We start from the raw sequence: 17,625 nt of genomic DNA on the forward strand, positions 1-17,625 counted from the left end.
GCCCTCCCCTCCTCCGCCGCATCCTTCGCCGCGCACCGCCCCCCGCCCGCAGCTGCCGCCTGCCCGCCCGCCTTCAGAGGCGGCAGGAGGGAGGCCCAGGGAGACTGTCCACCAAAGGGCACCTAAGTGAAGGTTAAATACCTTGACTTTCTCTGACCGCTTTCGTTCCTGGGCTGGCTGGCTGTCTGCAAGCTGCCCGTGGAACCACGCAGTCGGTTTTAATGTGTTTTAAATGAAGGCTCGGATGCTTCCGCCTGATGCTAGGAGCTAAAGGTTTTCAGAGAAGCACCCCAGGTGTCTGAGGGTTGATGCGAACCATTGTTCAGCTTGTCGGTGCTGCTGGATATAGTGACAGCAAACTGAACTGAGTAAGCTAGAAAACATGATACTGTGTTTGGCTAATACGGTTCTTAAAGCAAGCAAAAAGTCAGGTCCCTTTGCGCCCTTAAGGTGAGTGCTACGAGCTCGGTCAAAGAAAGAGAAATAAAACATTCTGTTTAAAATTAAAAATAAAGATTGTTTAAGAGAATTGAGAACAAATATTTGTGTTGGGATGCCGCCATCTCCTAAAGCTCCAAGGCAAGAGTACAGGGGTCAGGGGTGAGAACTCCCCTGTCAGCAGGCAGCAGCAGATCCCTCCCTCCCCGTCTGCCCTGCCCATTTATCTGCTGCCATGGAGGTACCTTTGCTCCCTTCTGTCCTACCTATTGCACATATCTGGGCACCTAGCTCCCGCTGAACCTGGAACCGATATGAGCTTTTCATGGAGACAGCAGATAAACACTATTTTGCCCTTGTCAAAGTAAATTCAGTCCAGCTTCACTGAAGGTCCACACTTTTTATAGGGGTGCTGGTATCTCTGACTAGCTCCTCTGCCAGGTGCTTGGACTGCTGTGCAGCAGCTGCTATTGGGCTGTAATGGGGGTGTCCTGGGTTGTGCAGAGCAGTGTAGCACTGTCAGCAGCTTTCTGGGAATTGTAATATGAAGCAGCCCCTTGCTGATGGCTGTTACCAGCAAACATTGCCCTTTTGGGTAGTGTAAGCAGACAGCTGCCGCAAACCCAGCCTGTGCATGCAGTGTCTGGTCGATGGACTGCTTTCCTCGGAGGCATTTTGCAACTAAGCTGTAGCGTCATGATTGAGGAAGACTGTCTAGAGCTTGACAGTTTTGCCTGGTCTCTGCTAGTCGCCTGGTCTCTCCTTCCAGCTTTATCTATTGCATATCTCAGTCCCGTTTACTGTCCCTGCATTTCATTTACTTTCACATATCATTCACTTTCTTGCCAGCAGCATCCCTTAACATGCCTGACCTTTCTTCTCCCATGTAGAGCTGTGCAATATTCAGCTCAGACCTTGGCCAAACCTGGAATTTCTGTTACTGGGCACACAGCTGTAAAAGTTTGAGGAAGGATTCTTATTAATTCTTTGCATTGTAAAAACACCTGCAGGCTTCTGCTGTTGTAGAGAGCATCATGATAAGTTTGTAAGGGAATATATACCTCACAAAAAAAAAAACCCTAAAATTTTCCTATTACGATTCTGCTCTCCTGTAATAGCTGTCTTAGGTTAGTTGTACTAGAATCCATCTAACCCCCCACCCCCTTCCCCAGGTGGGTTTGTTGCCAGAAGAGATCTTTTGATGCTTGGTTAAGTGGGTGTGTAAAAATCTTTTAGTGGTATAACTGTCTTAACTGTATGGCTTTGGTCTGAGTTTAGGCAGTGTTCACACCTCTTCTTCTGGCCATGTGTTTGTGGGCAGAAGGTAGCTACCTACAGCCCCTCTCCAGCTGCTTTTCACTATTGTTTATTTGACCTACTAGTCTAGCAGCTTCTCTTCGACTGTGTAGGGAACAAATTGCGAGAGCAGCAGATCCATTGGATTCAGCAGGGCTAGATTTAATAGTGACAGTGGTAACCCCTTGAATTGGTACAAAGGCAGAAGCAGATGTCTGAGCTCAGCCCCACACAACAATAAATTTCTAGTGTGGAGCTGGTAATAAATGAAGGCCTCAGGTCACTTAATTCACTCTAAAAGACAGTAATGATAATGCAGTTGTGAAACAAACTACTGATTACATCATTGTCTCCTAAGCAGTTTTGGGGGTTTTGTTTGTTTGTTTTTTTTCTTTTTTTTCTGAGACACCGTATAGAAGTGTCATTTAGATCTTGGCTGTATGATCTCGTGCATATCAGATGGATGAGGGTATTTCTGGTACCTTAGACACATGGCTACAGCTGCAGGGATATGCACTTTCCAACATGAGGCAGGTGGCAGAACCTTCTAATTCACTCAAATATTCATGGTTTTGGTGGTCTGCAAAATTGAGAACTTTGGTGATTTCCAAAATATATGCACTTTATAGAAGCAGCTCCTCTGAGCAGGTCAGGTGTACTGTTACATCTGGGCAGCAAATGACAGCAGTGGGTGAAGCAGCTCTGACTCCAGAACTTGTGTGGTGTACTTTCTGGCTGTGGTTATATTACTTCCATTTCAGAGACAGGAGAGCTCACTGTCCCTGCGTCATGCTCTGTATATTGGCAGAGCTGTACATGAAGGCCCCAAGGCCTGTTTAAAACATGAGCTAATCAGCTACCAGTGAGTAGTAGCAAAGGTCTTGCAGCAGTGCCCAGGGAAAAGTCACCTTTCCAACTAATCTCCAGAATTCTGGGAGAAGGGGTCCAAATCCTGGAGCTTCTGTCATGTAGAATTTGAAACCCTTGATTTTGCCTTATTTCTAGGAGGAGAAGGGAAAGCGTAAGTCAATTTTCTTTCCCGAGGACAGAACATCCCGATGCTTACAATGTATACTGATGCTTATGCTGTCCTTTCATGAGCATCCCCTTTGCTATGGATATAAGATTATGCTCTGCATGCTCTTTTTTTTTCGATTTTCTTATAATTTACAGATAGGCAGATGGAGTGCTGCTTTTTGCCAAAACCAGGACATTGCCAAATATAGTTTTCATGAACAACTTCACTTTGCCCCTTACTACATTCTGATATTATCTCTTTTGCTCAGTAAGGACTTTCATGAGTTAGACTTGGGAAGAGAGCACAGTGTTCCTCCTTGCCGAGAGCCCCAAAATGAAAGCTTTAAATTTAATAATCATTGTATGATTATTAAATATGTATGATAACAATCACTGTAAGATTAAGTTCACATTTACACTCAATTCATGTTTTAGGCTTTACTTCTAAATAATGAGGCACAGAACTTTTGTGTTTAGTTTTAGATGAAAGTTGAGATTCTCATGTTGTAAGGACATGGGACTTTAAGAAAACAGAAACTGTTTCAAGTCTTGCAATAAAACCATGAGTTTATGATGAATTTCAACTTAGAATATTATTTTTTTTGCAACTGCATGAAGCAGCAACTGATTTTAAATGGTCTTTGGCATTCTGTAAGAGTTTATTACCTATAAAGGAACCCTTCTTATTCAGTGCTCAGAGCTTTCAAGGTATGGATCAGTTATTCAAGTATACCACAAGCTAATGCAAACCTCCATTAAGTATTATGGGTGATGGGTGAAGAGAAAGAAACTGGAAACAGAGAGAGAGTAAAACATGTATAGACCAGAAGATATCAAAAGGATCCAGCTTCTGTCTCTGGCATGTGATGCCAACAATGGCTATTTCTTAATTTTGTGCCATTTTGAACTTTTTTTTTTTTGTTGTCTGTCTTACTGTCTGCTTTTCTTCTGAATTATTTGTATTATCCTTCTATTGTCTTACATCTCATCCTTAGACTATAGGCTGTTTTGGACAAGGAGTGCTTTTTCCTTGTGTTTGTACAGAAGGAAATCTAACATGGTACAACCCTGCTCCATGACAATAGCTCTTAGATGTTACAGTCACATAAATAATACATACTAGTCTTGACATAGTTGATCTCTTTGATCTGCTTTGGACAATGCTTAATGTGGGTGTGTGGGAAAGAGTTGGTAATTTCTTAGATACTAAGAGGTATGCCATAAATCTTTCCTTTTGCAAGCTCCTTGATGGGCAGGAGGTTAAGGCTGTGTAAATGTTTCTCTATCCTCTTTGCTATGACACTCCCTATCTGTGAGTGAAAAAGTGCTGTCAAATTCTTGACTGTCTCACAGCTTCATAGTGGGAAGAAAATATTTAATGAAGTCATTGGGAAAGAGGTTATATTAGTGCATATTAGTATAAAGTCAAGTATTTTAACCATTTCGGAGGTTGCTTAGATAAGGTGAATCACCACATAAAATACAGGCATCATATATTTCCTGTTCACTATTTTCATTTCCTGAATGCAGCATCCCATTTTTTTTTTGCCCTGAGCCCATTCAACTTGCTGTGCAGCTTCTGGTGTTCCGTAACTTCAAACTGCCTGTAGTCTCTGATAGACCTCGTTCCTAATATTGTGGTCAAGTATTTCTTAGTTGTTCTTAATAAGACCCTTTTTATCTCTTCTGGAATATATATATATATACAGCTGTGGTCATCAACATTTGTTTGAGAAGATAGGAATATGTTCTTCAGTTGTATCAATTAACAAAAAGCACATTAAAAGTCTTGTCTACTTAGAAATTAAGCAGCTGGAGCAAAACAAGTATTTATATTTTCCTACAATGTTTCAATGATTTCAAGTGGAAGGTTGTGGTGGGTTTGTTTTTTATTTATTTCTTTATTTATTACTGATTTCAAATATCCAAAGATTTACCATGTTAGTTTTCTTGGGTACTGTTTAGACTTTATCTATAGGTCTTCCTTTGCTTTCAGAGTTTTTTATATCATTAGTTAGTGCATATCCCAAGCAGGCTTCTAGATACCTTAAATGCTGTTAAAGAGCAAGTTAGGCATCTAAATTAAAAAGTGCCATGTTGATATTAATCTCTGTTCATCTGTTATTGTAACCTAACCCTGAGCTGCTGAAGTTTATGAACTTTCACATTTCCTAGACGCTATAAATCTTTTGCTGCTTGCATGGTTTGAATCATCCAATTCTTCTTTGACTGAGCAATCTGGTCTATATCCATCTTAGGTTCTTTAGTGTCCCAGCCTGGTAGGAATTCCCGGATCATATCTCACTTGGCAACAAAAATGAGCACCCTCCAAAATGCAATGGCATTTGCAGAGGCAACATGCTTCTTCCATTAAAATGTCATACAGGCAGGAGCAGCCTCTCTTCTACAGCAGTGCAGTTTGGAGGGTTTTAGTCTGTGAATCTGTATTTGTTTGCAGGTTGCTTGAAAGGGACAGCAGAAGACAAACAGGGCAAGTTTGGCAGTGTGATGCCTCCCATAATGGTGCATAAACTCTCACTGGTCTTTCATTTCTCTTACCCTCCAAAACATGGTGGAAATTTTATGCCTTAATACCACTGAGAAGGAGTTGTCTGAATGTCTCCATGATCACCTAAAAATTTTCTACAGAGTGAGGGAGGCAGTTGAAGGAACATTCATGTGCACAGAGACCTGATGCAAGTAAAATAGCTCCTTCCTTATTTCCTTGCCACAGGCCTTCTAGATTTTGGTGGCAGTGGCTGATGTGCTGCCGCTGCCTTGTCGTTCCTTCCACCCATGAAGTGCAGGGACTGTTGGGACTCCAGTGCCAGTAAAAAAGTGTATGCTCTACCAATTACTGTTATACAATGCTTTTTTCTAGCCTGTGCTGATGAAAATTTGTGAACAGCTGTAACAATCTTCCACTACTGCTGAAAAATAGTGTTGTCACAATGGTATTACTGGTCCTACCACTAGTCCCAGCCATACCTTTCTCTACTGGATGCTGCTGTTGTGCGTTTTCAACTTGCCAGTTGATCTTGGACAGTGTGAGTTGAATCCTAGACTGAAGCTGTGTTGTGAGTGAGAAATATTTCAGTCTCACTCATCATTGTACTTTTCTTTCAGAAAGACATAAAATTATTTTACAGTTAGTACAACCCAAAAGAAAAAAGGGAACATTCTATCATTGCTGCTTGGTCTGGAAAGAGAATTATGTTGTATGCCCCAAATTGGAATGGGCTGCATAGTTACTGGCTTCTCTGATGAAAAAGCATACAGAAGAGCTGTTACCACCTGCAGCAAAAAGCATGGCAACAGAAATGCAGAATAGAAAGAAACTTATTTTACTGTGTCTTTCAGATAATATTGTTGGATGCCAAATTCAGTGGCTGAACACATTCAAAAACCATTCACATATCAAATCAAAAGGAGATTTCTATTTTACCTTGTGGTTAGAGGAGCCCACAAATGTCTCTTCTCTTACTGATTTTCATGAATGCGAGAAATATGAATTTGGAAAGACTTTTGTGTTTCTTTTTGGTGCCATTTAACAATTTGTGTGCAGAAGGTACAAAAGAAAATAATATGGAAGGAGGTTAGTGCGCTGGATTTATGCTGGTGTTGTGGATTAAATGGTAGCCATGGTGGTTCTGATTCATAAAGTCCATGTGGAGCTTTATTGTACTAGCTAGTAAGGTGCCAGCCAATCTGAGAAGTATCTGGCTGCATAAACTGCTGTTAGGAAAGGTGGATCTAATTCTGTTTGTGTTGTGACTTCTTTTCTTCAAACTATTTTTCAGAGTATTCCATTCTTCATTGCTTTTATTGGCCTGGAGTTTGCTGTCAGCTGGGTTCAGAAGCGTAAGCTGTCAGGTCGGATCAATGATGGCATAAGTTCTCTTTCTTTAGGTATCCTGTCTCGACTGCCAGAGTAAGTATACATGTTATATTAGCTTTAGATTGTTTTTAATCACTAAAAAGGAAGAAAAGAGAAGTATATATCGAAGTTGTTATTGCTAACCCAAAATGATTAAACAGGGCATCTGGATCTCACTTTGCTAAAATGAAGTTGCATGAAGAGTGTAAATGTCTTTCTAATCTGTAAGGCTAAATATGATACTTGCAAGATATTTTCCAGCTCCAGTTATATTCCTCTATATTTGATCTTGGCTGTCACCTTTTGGTGATTCTGCGACTTCAGCTGACTTGACTGTATTTTATGTTAGACTGTGTGTAAAAATCTGAGTTTTCTTTCATTAAACTTCAGAAAGAAGGAAACAAAACAGAATCAACAAGCCAAGTCCATTATTTTCATTAGCCTTTAAAAATATAACCAGATTGATAGAATTGTGAATATGCATGCGATCCAAAGTTCTTTGACCTCAGTCATAATCTTGCATTGGACTTCAGTGGATTTTAATGCCTGAGAGGATTGTTGCAAACATGATCATCTACTCTACTCTCCAATGTAAAGGCCTTAAGATTTACCTGAATCAGTTCAAGGTGAACAGGGTTGTGTTTTAAAGAAATATCCACTGTGAATTGCTAAATATTCAGTAATAGGGAATCCAGCAAATTCTTTATATAAATTGCTCTAAGTGTTTTTCAGGAGCTTTCATTATGTCTAAGCAATACCATGTTTTAGATCTGCCTTTGCATGATATGAGCTTCCAGATGATAGATTTTATATCTTTTCTGTTAGAATGGGACTATATTTCTATTCACCATGTATGAATTTACAGTTTACCACCCAATTGCATATAATCTGCTCATTACATGAAGAAAAGTTTCTGTTGTTTAAATTTGACTATATGGTGTCAAGTCTTTAAATTATTCCCACAGTCCTTTTTCTGAATCTTCTGCAGTTTTTCAGCCTTCTTACTGCTGATGTCTCAAGTGCACTCCGTAGTTCAGCAGTTATTACCTCAGTGCCAAATAATGAAGTCATTTGTTCTCTATTTCTACTTGTTGTTTCTCCCTTTATATATTCCAGGTCCTCTGAGCCATCCTTCATCCCCAAATATTTTTTTAGGTTCTGTGGCTTACATTCCTCATTCATAAGTAGTATGTTCTTATATTTGGCCACATAGAAATACATGGATTGTACATTTGATCATCTTGAAATAGCTTGAATCCAGGAAATGTTATCTTTGTTACTTAGAGATTCCTGGTTTTTTGTCATTGCAAATTTTACTAGAAATCTTTTCTTTCAATCCAGGTTATTGATAAAATACACTACAAGAGCACTGCAACAAAAAAAATTATCCCTTCTGGTGGGTAGCAGCCATTTTCTGAAATGTGTCAATTACCCACTTTATAATCTATTGAACATTTGACACTTACTTGATTTTTTTTTTAAACCTTTCTTATTAAAAAAAGACAACTTGTGATGCATCATGTTAGTTATCAGTGGTAAATGTAATGGATGAATCCTTTTAAGGAGTTTTGTAGATAAATAATGGCAGACACACTCTCCCAAACTCTTCATATATCTGCAAATAAGAGGCATGAGCTTTCAGCATGAGAAATACTCAAACATAATGTCTGTTATTTGAGAATTTCATGAAGTTAATTTTGCAGCTATTGTACAACCCATATTCAGACCATTTTGTTGCTTTTAATATGCCTTGTGAGTATGATCTTGAAGGAGAAATATTCAGTTTTTCATTATATTTTAAGCTGTAATAAATTGAATATTTAATCATACGTTATCAGGGTTGTGTGTTGGTACACACAAAAGTCTAAAGGCTTACTCTAGTTTCCATGCAGCTAATACTGAAATAGTTCAAATGTTGCTTTTCAGCTTAACCCAAATTTTCTAGACAGTCATACACTTCACAGGTCTACAGTGTTAAATACTTTTTATTAAAAAAATCTGAAATATTTAGGATAGCTTAAGTTAAACAGGAGGACTGAGATATATGTAAGGTGATTTTGAATGGTTTTGTGAGGCCTTTTGGCTTTATTTTAAGAACGCTAAAATGCTTCAGATGCACTTATTCCTGGAAGAAATGCTTGCTAAGAAGATTATTGTTGCGTGTGTGGAACACAGCTTTGCAAGGTGCTGAGTACTTTTATTATTTTGGCACTCAGTACTTTGCTGCAGAATTTGGCTTGAAGGCTATGCAGTTTTCTTTCGGCTAAGAATTATTTTGCAAGATTGTTTCAATTGAGTGAACCAAATGACCCTTAAGGACACAAACTTCACAGGCTCAGGCCAATCTGCAGGATCGGTACACTTAGTTGTTGCCACACCAGCACAAGAAGTCTCTTCCAGGCCACTTGTGCGGCTCTCACGGCTGGGAATAGAAGACCCTCCTCAGCAGTTCTTTCCAAAAATCTGTAATGCTTTTAACTTTCTGGCTGAAGGTGAAAGAAGCAGGCAAAATACAGACTTCCTTAATTATTTAATGGCATGTTAATACCACAGTTCTAATGGTGACTGCTTAGTGTAATGTCTCTTTTGTGAGTTGTGAATCCTAGACTGGCTAAAAAGGCTTGAACTAAAAATCCAGAAGAGTTTACCCTTCTGTCTTCTTCTTTCATGGTGTGAAAGAACTGGGTCAAAAAAAAAGGGGGGAAAAAGAAAAGCATATGCAAAATCTGTTGCTAAGACTTTCACTTCAGTCTTTCCCTTTCAAGCAGAAAAGGTAGGGAAAGCTGACAGAAACTGCTAAAACAATATTTCAGCAGAACCCACAGCATCAGGGGAAATAGTAGTGCAAATCATTAACAGCTGAAGGTTAGATTAACACACCATTGATTGTATCCTCTCCCAGGGACTGATTTTCATTTTCTCAACTAGCAGCAATGGTTTGCCACTTCCTTAAAAAATCTGTGGTTGAATCTAAAATGGTGGCCTTCAGTCTATTAGTTTGAAGCTTCAGATGCATTGTTGCAAAGAGGTCTTTATGTTTAATGAAAAAATGAGGAGTCACAGACCATATTCAGCCTCTAAGTATGTTTTTCCATTTCACAGCCTGTATAACAGAAGTACTGCATATCTTGAGGGAAAAGAGTATTTATTCAGTGTTTCTTACTTCATTGTTGGAGAAAATGCAAATCATAAATTGTTGATATTCGTATGCCAAATATTAAAAATGTAAGTGTAAGAGAAAAAGTCTAATTGGACAAGTCAATGTGTTTTGGTTTTAGGCTTATTAGACTCAACAGCATGTAGTAGAATTGCTTTGTGCGTACATATCATCTCTTGTAAAATAGCTCATACATTTCTTAAATATAATTTTCTCTGCCTTAATGCATACTGTGTATTCCTCTGCATGCATGAATACTAAATGTTATAAGCAATGAAAAGTAATTTGGGGAAAAGGGAGAGACTTGAATTACTAGGCTTGCTCCCAGCATCCTAAATGGTGGTGGTTAAAAAATTTCTGAGAACTTTTATTCTAAATAAATAAATAACTTTTCTAACTAGCCATTGCCAGGAGACTTGAAATGCTGCTTTAAAAATATTCTCCCTGGAGAAAGTTATTTTGGGTATAAATATCCACTATACAAGTATGTGCATTATTTCATATTGGCCCATTTCTTCTTTTAAAGCAGCAGAACATAAATCAAAAAGTGTTTGGGGGATAACTGATGTAGGCACATTTTCAAACTAGGTTGGGAAAGTCTCCGTTCTTTATGGTCATGCTCAATTGCCAATTTTTAGTGTTCAACTCTGCAGCACAGTCCTACAGTGTGTGTGTGTATATATATATATGTCTAACAGTTTTGTCAGTCAAGTCTGCAATGAAATTCTCCATTTCTAAAGAGAACATTACCATTTCTATACATTATTTACTTTGGTTTCTGAAACAGAGGAGATTAGAGTTCTCTGAAGCATTGCTGAACATCAGAAAGGAACAAGGAAATGCTTTTTGATTAGTTCATGCTATTATGCATCTTAAGGTATCTGCACATCAGTAATTGAATCAAAGGAGTACAAATCCTTTCTGCTGTAGACCAGTGTATTCAGTTTTGTGTGTCATCTAGATTTTAAATAATCTTTTTCCAGAAGTTAGGTTGAAGAGGCTGTTTCATGTGCATTTTAGATCAGCACTTCTGCCAAATGAAGCACCTTTGACTGCCCTGTACTTCTGGCTGCTCATTCCTGCCTCCACATCTTCTCGCCCCTTTTACCAGCATCAGCATTTGTGTTGCCCAGTGGTGAAGTGGCCCAGGAGGCAGGTCCAGAATGCCCCATCATATTAACCTGCATCAATTCTTCCTGTGGCTGTGCAAAATCTTTTGCTAGCACAAGAAATGGGCTTGGAAAAAAAGCTGTCAGGGTTGCAGGACAAGACATGCTCAACGCTTTTGTAGCATTACTGAGTTATCCGCTTTAAAACATGCGTAAAATTGCAATCTGAAACCAGAAGTTTTCAATTCTTAATAGTAGCAATATGCAGAGCTGATTAGAATATGTTTGGTTCAAGTTGGTGCAAGCAGTTCACAACCCTGTGGAGCTGGCAGTGTCCTGACAGAACACAAAATACTTGCCTGCATGGATTTATCCATTCAAAGTATGTCCTGAAATATCTGCTAGATACTTCATGTATGACTAGAAATTTATAATCCCATAAATTAGTGACTGCATCTCTTAGCGAAAAATTTGATACATGTGGTTTCTCATAAATTACATTTTCACTTTGAGACTTATTAGGTACATTTTTTCTCCACATCTGTTTGACTAAGACTTTGGACAGATGTTTATTTAGAGCATGGTCAGATGTGTTGCTTGTGATCCAGCTGCCCCCTCAGATCTGCCAACATAACTGCACATTTAATTGCTCCCTAACCTGGTCCTGACAAAGTGATCCAGCTAAAAGCAGAAACAAAAGCCCCCCAAGAACTATAAAAGAGGTGTTTAAGCTCAGCTGCATTCATTTTGACAGAGCCAGGTCAGGGAGCAGCTATGCATGCAATTATGCTGGCAGGTCTGAGGGCTGGTAACCACCACAGTTAGGGCAGTGATGAGCAGATGGGGCCAAACTGGAAGGGTAATCACTTAACCTGGTTAAATGGCAAGTCCAACATAACTTCTGGCTACTGCACTTCTGTCCTTCCTGTACTCATTTACATAGTCCTCTGTTTCTCTTGTGTTGGTTCAGGTGCTCATGTGATCCAGTGTGGAGTTACTTCAGTTCACTGTGGGAGCAAAAAGGTATTTGCTTAAGGCAGAGAGACAGATAAGTGAGTGGGAATGTGGCAGCCAAGAGCTGTCAGGCCCTAGGCTCAGGTGCTACTGAACCTGCAGCCATGACCATCCTTCCTGGCTGCGCTGTCCCATATACACTGATAATTGTTCCCACATTTTGCCAGAAGGTCACAGCCCTCAGCTCTGTCAAAAGAACAGGTTTTGAAATAACTCACTTATCTTCTGTAAGTAAAGTAGTCAGAGTAGGATAACAGTTTCAGTTAAGGGGGTAGTGCTGTGCAGCGGGAGCTGGTAGCATTTTCAGCAGGCAAATCTGACTCTGAAAGAGATTTTCTAAATCAGTTCAGTTAAGCTTATGGTAGTGATTATCTATGTGAACAATCTTTGGTCTAATTAGAGTTTTTTGATCTGGTTTGTTGTTGATGAATTGAGTGGAACTAAATCAGTAAAAGATAGGATAATTAATCCGCATGAGTTACTGTCTTCTCTCTGCATCAGTTTAACACAGTTTTATAAATTTGGTGTAGATCATGCTGTGTCCTCAGGCAAGTCCAAATCCAGCTGTGGCCAGTAAAGATACTAGTGCTTCCTGCCTGCTGTCAGGTGTTCATCACCACCTCCCCAATCCCCTGTTTCCGTCTCCACTTCTCTCAGTGGTGAGTCTTTCCCAGGCATATCAGCAGCATTGCCTTCAGTGGTTTAAAATGTAGGATTCTGTTAACCTGGTTCATTTTGTTTGAAGCACCCATATAGTGAAGTTATTTCACTATATTTTTAGAGAGCACCCGTGTGGGCAGACCTGCTGGCAGAGCAGCTTTAGACAGCCTGGCATGCATTTTTGGTGATTTTCACTTTTTGGTGATGACTAAAGAAGTGTCAAAACTAGACTAAACTCTGAGCCAGAGTTTAAAACACTGGAGTTTCTAATGAAATTACATATAAGCTACTAAACATTAAAAGTAAGTATTTGGGAGAGAGACTTGATAAAGTCAGGATGATCTCCAACTAATTGACTGAAACAACTGGTACTCCCTACCTACCATACATTCTAGAGATTGCTGTATTTCACGCAAGCCTGTCAGGGAGCCAATTACTCTTTTTAGGTTGTAACCTCTTACACAGACACAGCTGTTTGCAGAATGCATATTTATCTACAACCTTATTATTGCATCATTGCCTTTTTCTATACAGTGAGGCTAGTAAATGGCTCAGTGATTGCCTGTTCCTGAATCTCAGAGCCCAGCATTGCACCTGCCATGTCTTTAGAAACAAACACAAGCTGTCATTGTTTGTTCTCAAACATACTTGTGCTCTTCTGTGAAAGTACAGACTGTGAACTGAGTTTACCCTTACTGAAAATATGTTATTAATTAAGTTCAGTAGTCTCTGTAGCTCACAAAATATCAGTTTCTCAAACCCATTAATTGTGTAATTTTTATTCTATATTTCTGTATTTTTATTTAAGACACATTCTGTCAGTTTACACACATTTTGAAAAAAATATAAGGAACTGCTGCTGTGTAGAGTACCCTTCTGACTGAAGCGCTTCTCTGCTAAAAGATGCATTAAGTATAAATCAGCATTCCACTAGGTGGAGCACAGGGGTAGCATTTTTAGAGCTGGCCAACTTAGTTTCCTGGGTCAACATCTTGAAGTTATGGAAATTGGGGAAAACGTCTCTAAACGATTCTGTAAATCAGCGTTACAGGTCTGAAAAGAATAGACTTTCACCACTGTGTATATCATAGACAAAAACAAACTATCATTTTAAAAGTTCAGAAGTATGAGCAAAGCAGTTCATTAGAAATTACCATGTAAATATTTTTCCTTATTTCATCATTTAATGTGCTATGAAGTCTCACTGAAGTTATTTCACTATATTTTTAGAGACAACAGAAACAGTCATGTTACCTTTGTTATCTTTGTTCTAGATAAATTCAGGAGAACTAATCTGAGTTGAATAGAATACCGTTTTCTCTTTCCTCATTACTTACTGTTATAAACTTGTTCCTAATCTAACTTAAACTGTAATGCAAATTTGCTGACTTCAGTGGAACAACAAAGCAGGAGAGAAAAATCAGATCCTCTGTTGGAAAAAGGTACTAAATAAGCATTTGTATTAAATTTATATGGTGCTTTTTAGACAAACATTGAAAAGTCAGGTCCGTTACCTCACAGAATATGACGTTCTAGAATCTCCCAGCATTGTGTGTCCTGAATTTACTAGAACAGAATTTACTGCCCAGTGTGCTGGGCAGGTATAAATAAGCCTAAAGAAATATAATTTCTATTCTCATAAAGGAAGCTACCATGACAGAAGCTCAGCTGTACTGAAGCTTTTGAACTAGGTTTGTAATCTTTTAAAGGTCACATGTAATTAAATTTACCAGAAGAGCTTGGATATTTTAGGACAAAATGTGTTACTACTATGGATTGTATCACTAAATGCAGTAGAACTTCTCGTTAAAATATTTAAGTTGTGCTGGACTTTAATTGCTTTTTTGTGTATAAAAGAGTAAAGATAAACAAGTGGCTTGCATTATATTGGCAGGATTTAGAGTTAAAAAAAGTGTAACACTAACTTTTGTTCTTTTCCTTCCAAAAACCTATTATTTCATGTTTTGTTCCACCCACTACTGTAAATTAATATTAGTCTCTTAGAGAATAAAAAGTAAAGTGAAACAGGAATAGGTTTGGTAAAGAAAAGCTCAGGTCTATCAGACAAAACATTCTGCAATACTGTGTGCAGTAGTGCATACAATACAGCTAGTAGGGATACCGGATTCACCTCCCTTTTACTTCATTTTGCATTAGATGGTGTTTTTTTCTCCTTGAGGGATTGTGGGATTTGCATTATTTAGGCTAAAATGCTAGAGAAGAAAGCCGTACTGAGGAAGAGGAGAGGCTTTGATTCAGCTTTTTGTGTCTGGTGGGAACATTTTCTCAAAATGTAGGTGCTATTTCCTGTAATCAAGGGCTTTCCAGAGCCTGATAATCATTTCCCAGCTGTATCATTTTGGTGAATTATTTTTTAGCCTTAGGTTATTTCATGACTGGTTTTGCATATTAAGAATGGGAGAGGATCATATTCATCTTGATGATAGAAAACAGGGAATAGAACTCCCACAGCTCCCTCTCCCTTTCCCTTCACCTTGTGGAAAGTTTGGCTTTGTGCTAAAGTGTGAAAAAAGCCTTGACTGCAGTATGTCAGGCATATTTCAGCTCGATTTGTGTCAACCCTAATAAGTCAGCTGACAAGGTAATAAATTGGGTGTCTGTTCAAGACCTGGCACCTGTACAGGAAATAAAAGGGGATTTCAGTTGCAGGAGGTTTGCTTTGTTTTGCAAATGGACCTTTTCTCAAGGCTCTTCTACCTCCCCCCTTCTCCTCTTTACTGAAATCGTGTTATCAAAATGTTTATTTCAATTGTGACTGGAACCAGTTTTTCATCTGGAAAAGAAAGCTCTATGAGTATGCATGGAAATAGAAATCCTTATGCTTTCCATCTGAAACAAAGGCTTACAGAGTATTTAATTATTCATGTATCCTGCTGTTACATGTATGGTCTGAATAATTTCAAATTATTGAGGAGAAACTGCCTTTGTTCAACATTTTGAAACTTCATATTCATATAGTTTGAATCAGGCTAGAAAAACTGAATTTATTTAACCCAGGGAAACCGTATTAGTAATACCTCACTATTTTTAATGATAATATAACCTTGTGATCAGGGTGTCTTAACATGTTTCCCTCTGTGTCTGACCTCGAAGGATGCAAGTCTGCTAGAGCCCTTGAGAGCCAAGCCTTTGTAGGTCCAGCTGTAGAGTTGTGTTTTTAGCTCAGGGGCCCCAGGTCAGTTCCCAGTGTGACATGAGGTGATGACTCCAACAGTGGCGAGAGCTGAGGCAGTTTCCTTGGGGTCTTCACTTTCAATACATGGATCTTCCTCCATGCTCAGAAGAGAGAAGAGAGCTACTGTCTCTCACCCTTTTTCCCTTCTGGTGACTGTCCTGGGCACCATGAAACAGGCTTTCTAAAACTTTCAGGCTCTAAAACTGATCTGTGGGTTGGATGAAGAAAAATGGGATCTTGTATTACCTGAAATGGGTAGCTGCCTTTTTCTCCAGTTGAATATCCTCCACCTTTTCCCTCCTTCATTATCCCATAGGGATCTACTATAAGTAGGTCTTCATGTCCACATGGAGAGTTCATCTCCCAGAATTTCCTTCTTGGACTTTTTTAATTAGAGAAAGTGATAATCTCACCCAGTGGAAGGAGAATGGGGGAAATGGTTTATTAAAGCAAGTATTATCACCTTGGAATAAAGTATGTATGAACTTTAGAATCTAGGAGACGAGAATGAACTCTCAAAGTTAAAATAGTTGCCTAAGTGCATACTTTGCACATAATAAGAAAATTTTCAGTAGAAATGTTCAAAATCCAAGAATATAAATCTATGCAATGTTTTGCATAATAAGGTTTTCTATTCAGTCTGTCTGTTCTAGGATTTATTGCTCCATATGCAGATGATTGGACTAGATGACAAAAGTCTTACCTATCTGCTTCTGTCATATTTATGGTTAAAACCTAATATTTAAATAAGCAAAAAGTTTTCTTAAGTTCTCTTCAGTATTTTCAAGAAGTGAAAATGGAACTTGAGGGATAAGAAAATGGGCAATATAAACCTTTAAAACTCCAAGTGAACTTTTAGAATCGTAATTGAATGCAAGCTCTGGACTTCCCTATCCATCACACCGTAAATTTTTTAAAAATACTTAGCTAAGCAACTCTTTTTTTCTCCAGTATTGCATAGTGATATGATGGATTATTCTAAATTAATTACAGTAATCAGCTAGTGCTATGTGCTGTAGAGTTGTGATTCAAGCATGAAGGAAAGAATGCACAGCAAATTACTTATACAAAAAAATGTGTTCCAGGGTTAGCTCAAGTTTTACCTCTTGGCCTCAGCCTATGGAAAAAGAAAAAAAAAAAAACAACCACCAAAACTCGAGGGTGAAATACTGAAAGCTGATCAAAAATGGAGGAAATGTACCAGTTCACATATCTTTGGATGTACTGCAAAGGCATTATAGGTTAATAAAAGCAAAAGAATAAAGTAAGAAAACAGTACCTAATAATAACTGATACTCTATGTTGCAAGAGGTGTTTTAAATTTCCTGGTCATTGAAAAGATGTTAAGAAATGCCCATTCCTTCGTGCTTGAATAATATCAGCTCCTTTCTGACCTGTTGTGAAAGGGGTTCAGAATTTATACTGAACTTTACAGATGCCGCATGAGGTGAATTGCAAAAATCTGGTTGGACACATATAATCTTCTTTAAAAATATTTATAGAACACAGCTCTTATGAAAATTAAACATGTTCCAGGTGTGTATGGTCCAACTTCTGGGCATAGCTAAGTTGTTTCTGAAGTGGCAGATACACCTGTCATTGCTAGTCAAGAGAAATTCTTCATCTGCCAGCTGCTGAAAAGAAACTTCATGGTTTTTGTTGTGTTTTGGTTTTGTCCAAGACAAAACCTAGGATGATTGTAGTAAAGGTAGGAATGAGTTGCAGGTAAGATGTGGCAGCTGGCTGTGGAAAAGATACTAGTTCTCTTCCTAAGCGACAACTCCTTAAGCTTCAGTTTCTTGGGATAAAATAGTGGATGTGATACTATCTGCTTGGAGGCTATTTTTGGGAGCTTGGGATT

General features: G+C 38.6%; 1 protein-coding gene across 1 annotated transcript in view; it reads left to right on the top strand.

The window, feature by feature from the left end:
- The window catches only part of AGMO (alkylglycerol monooxygenase), a 195,082-nt gene that overhangs the window by 1,241 nt on the left and 176,216 nt on the right, over positions 1-17,625 (top strand). Inside the window, exon 2 of the mRNA XM_026843119.1 lies at positions 6,552-6,682. Within this exon, the coding sequence (XP_026698920.1) occupies positions 6,552-6,682 (131 nt within the window). The remainder of the gene's footprint in view (positions 1-6,551; positions 6,683-17,625) is intronic.

This window comes from Athene cunicularia (genome assembly GCF_003259725.1).
Source record: "Athene cunicularia isolate RWA chromosome 2 unlocalized genomic scaffold, athCun1 chr2_part1, whole genome shotgun sequence".
NCBI lineage: Eukaryota > Metazoa > Chordata > Aves > Strigiformes > Strigidae > Athene > Athene cunicularia.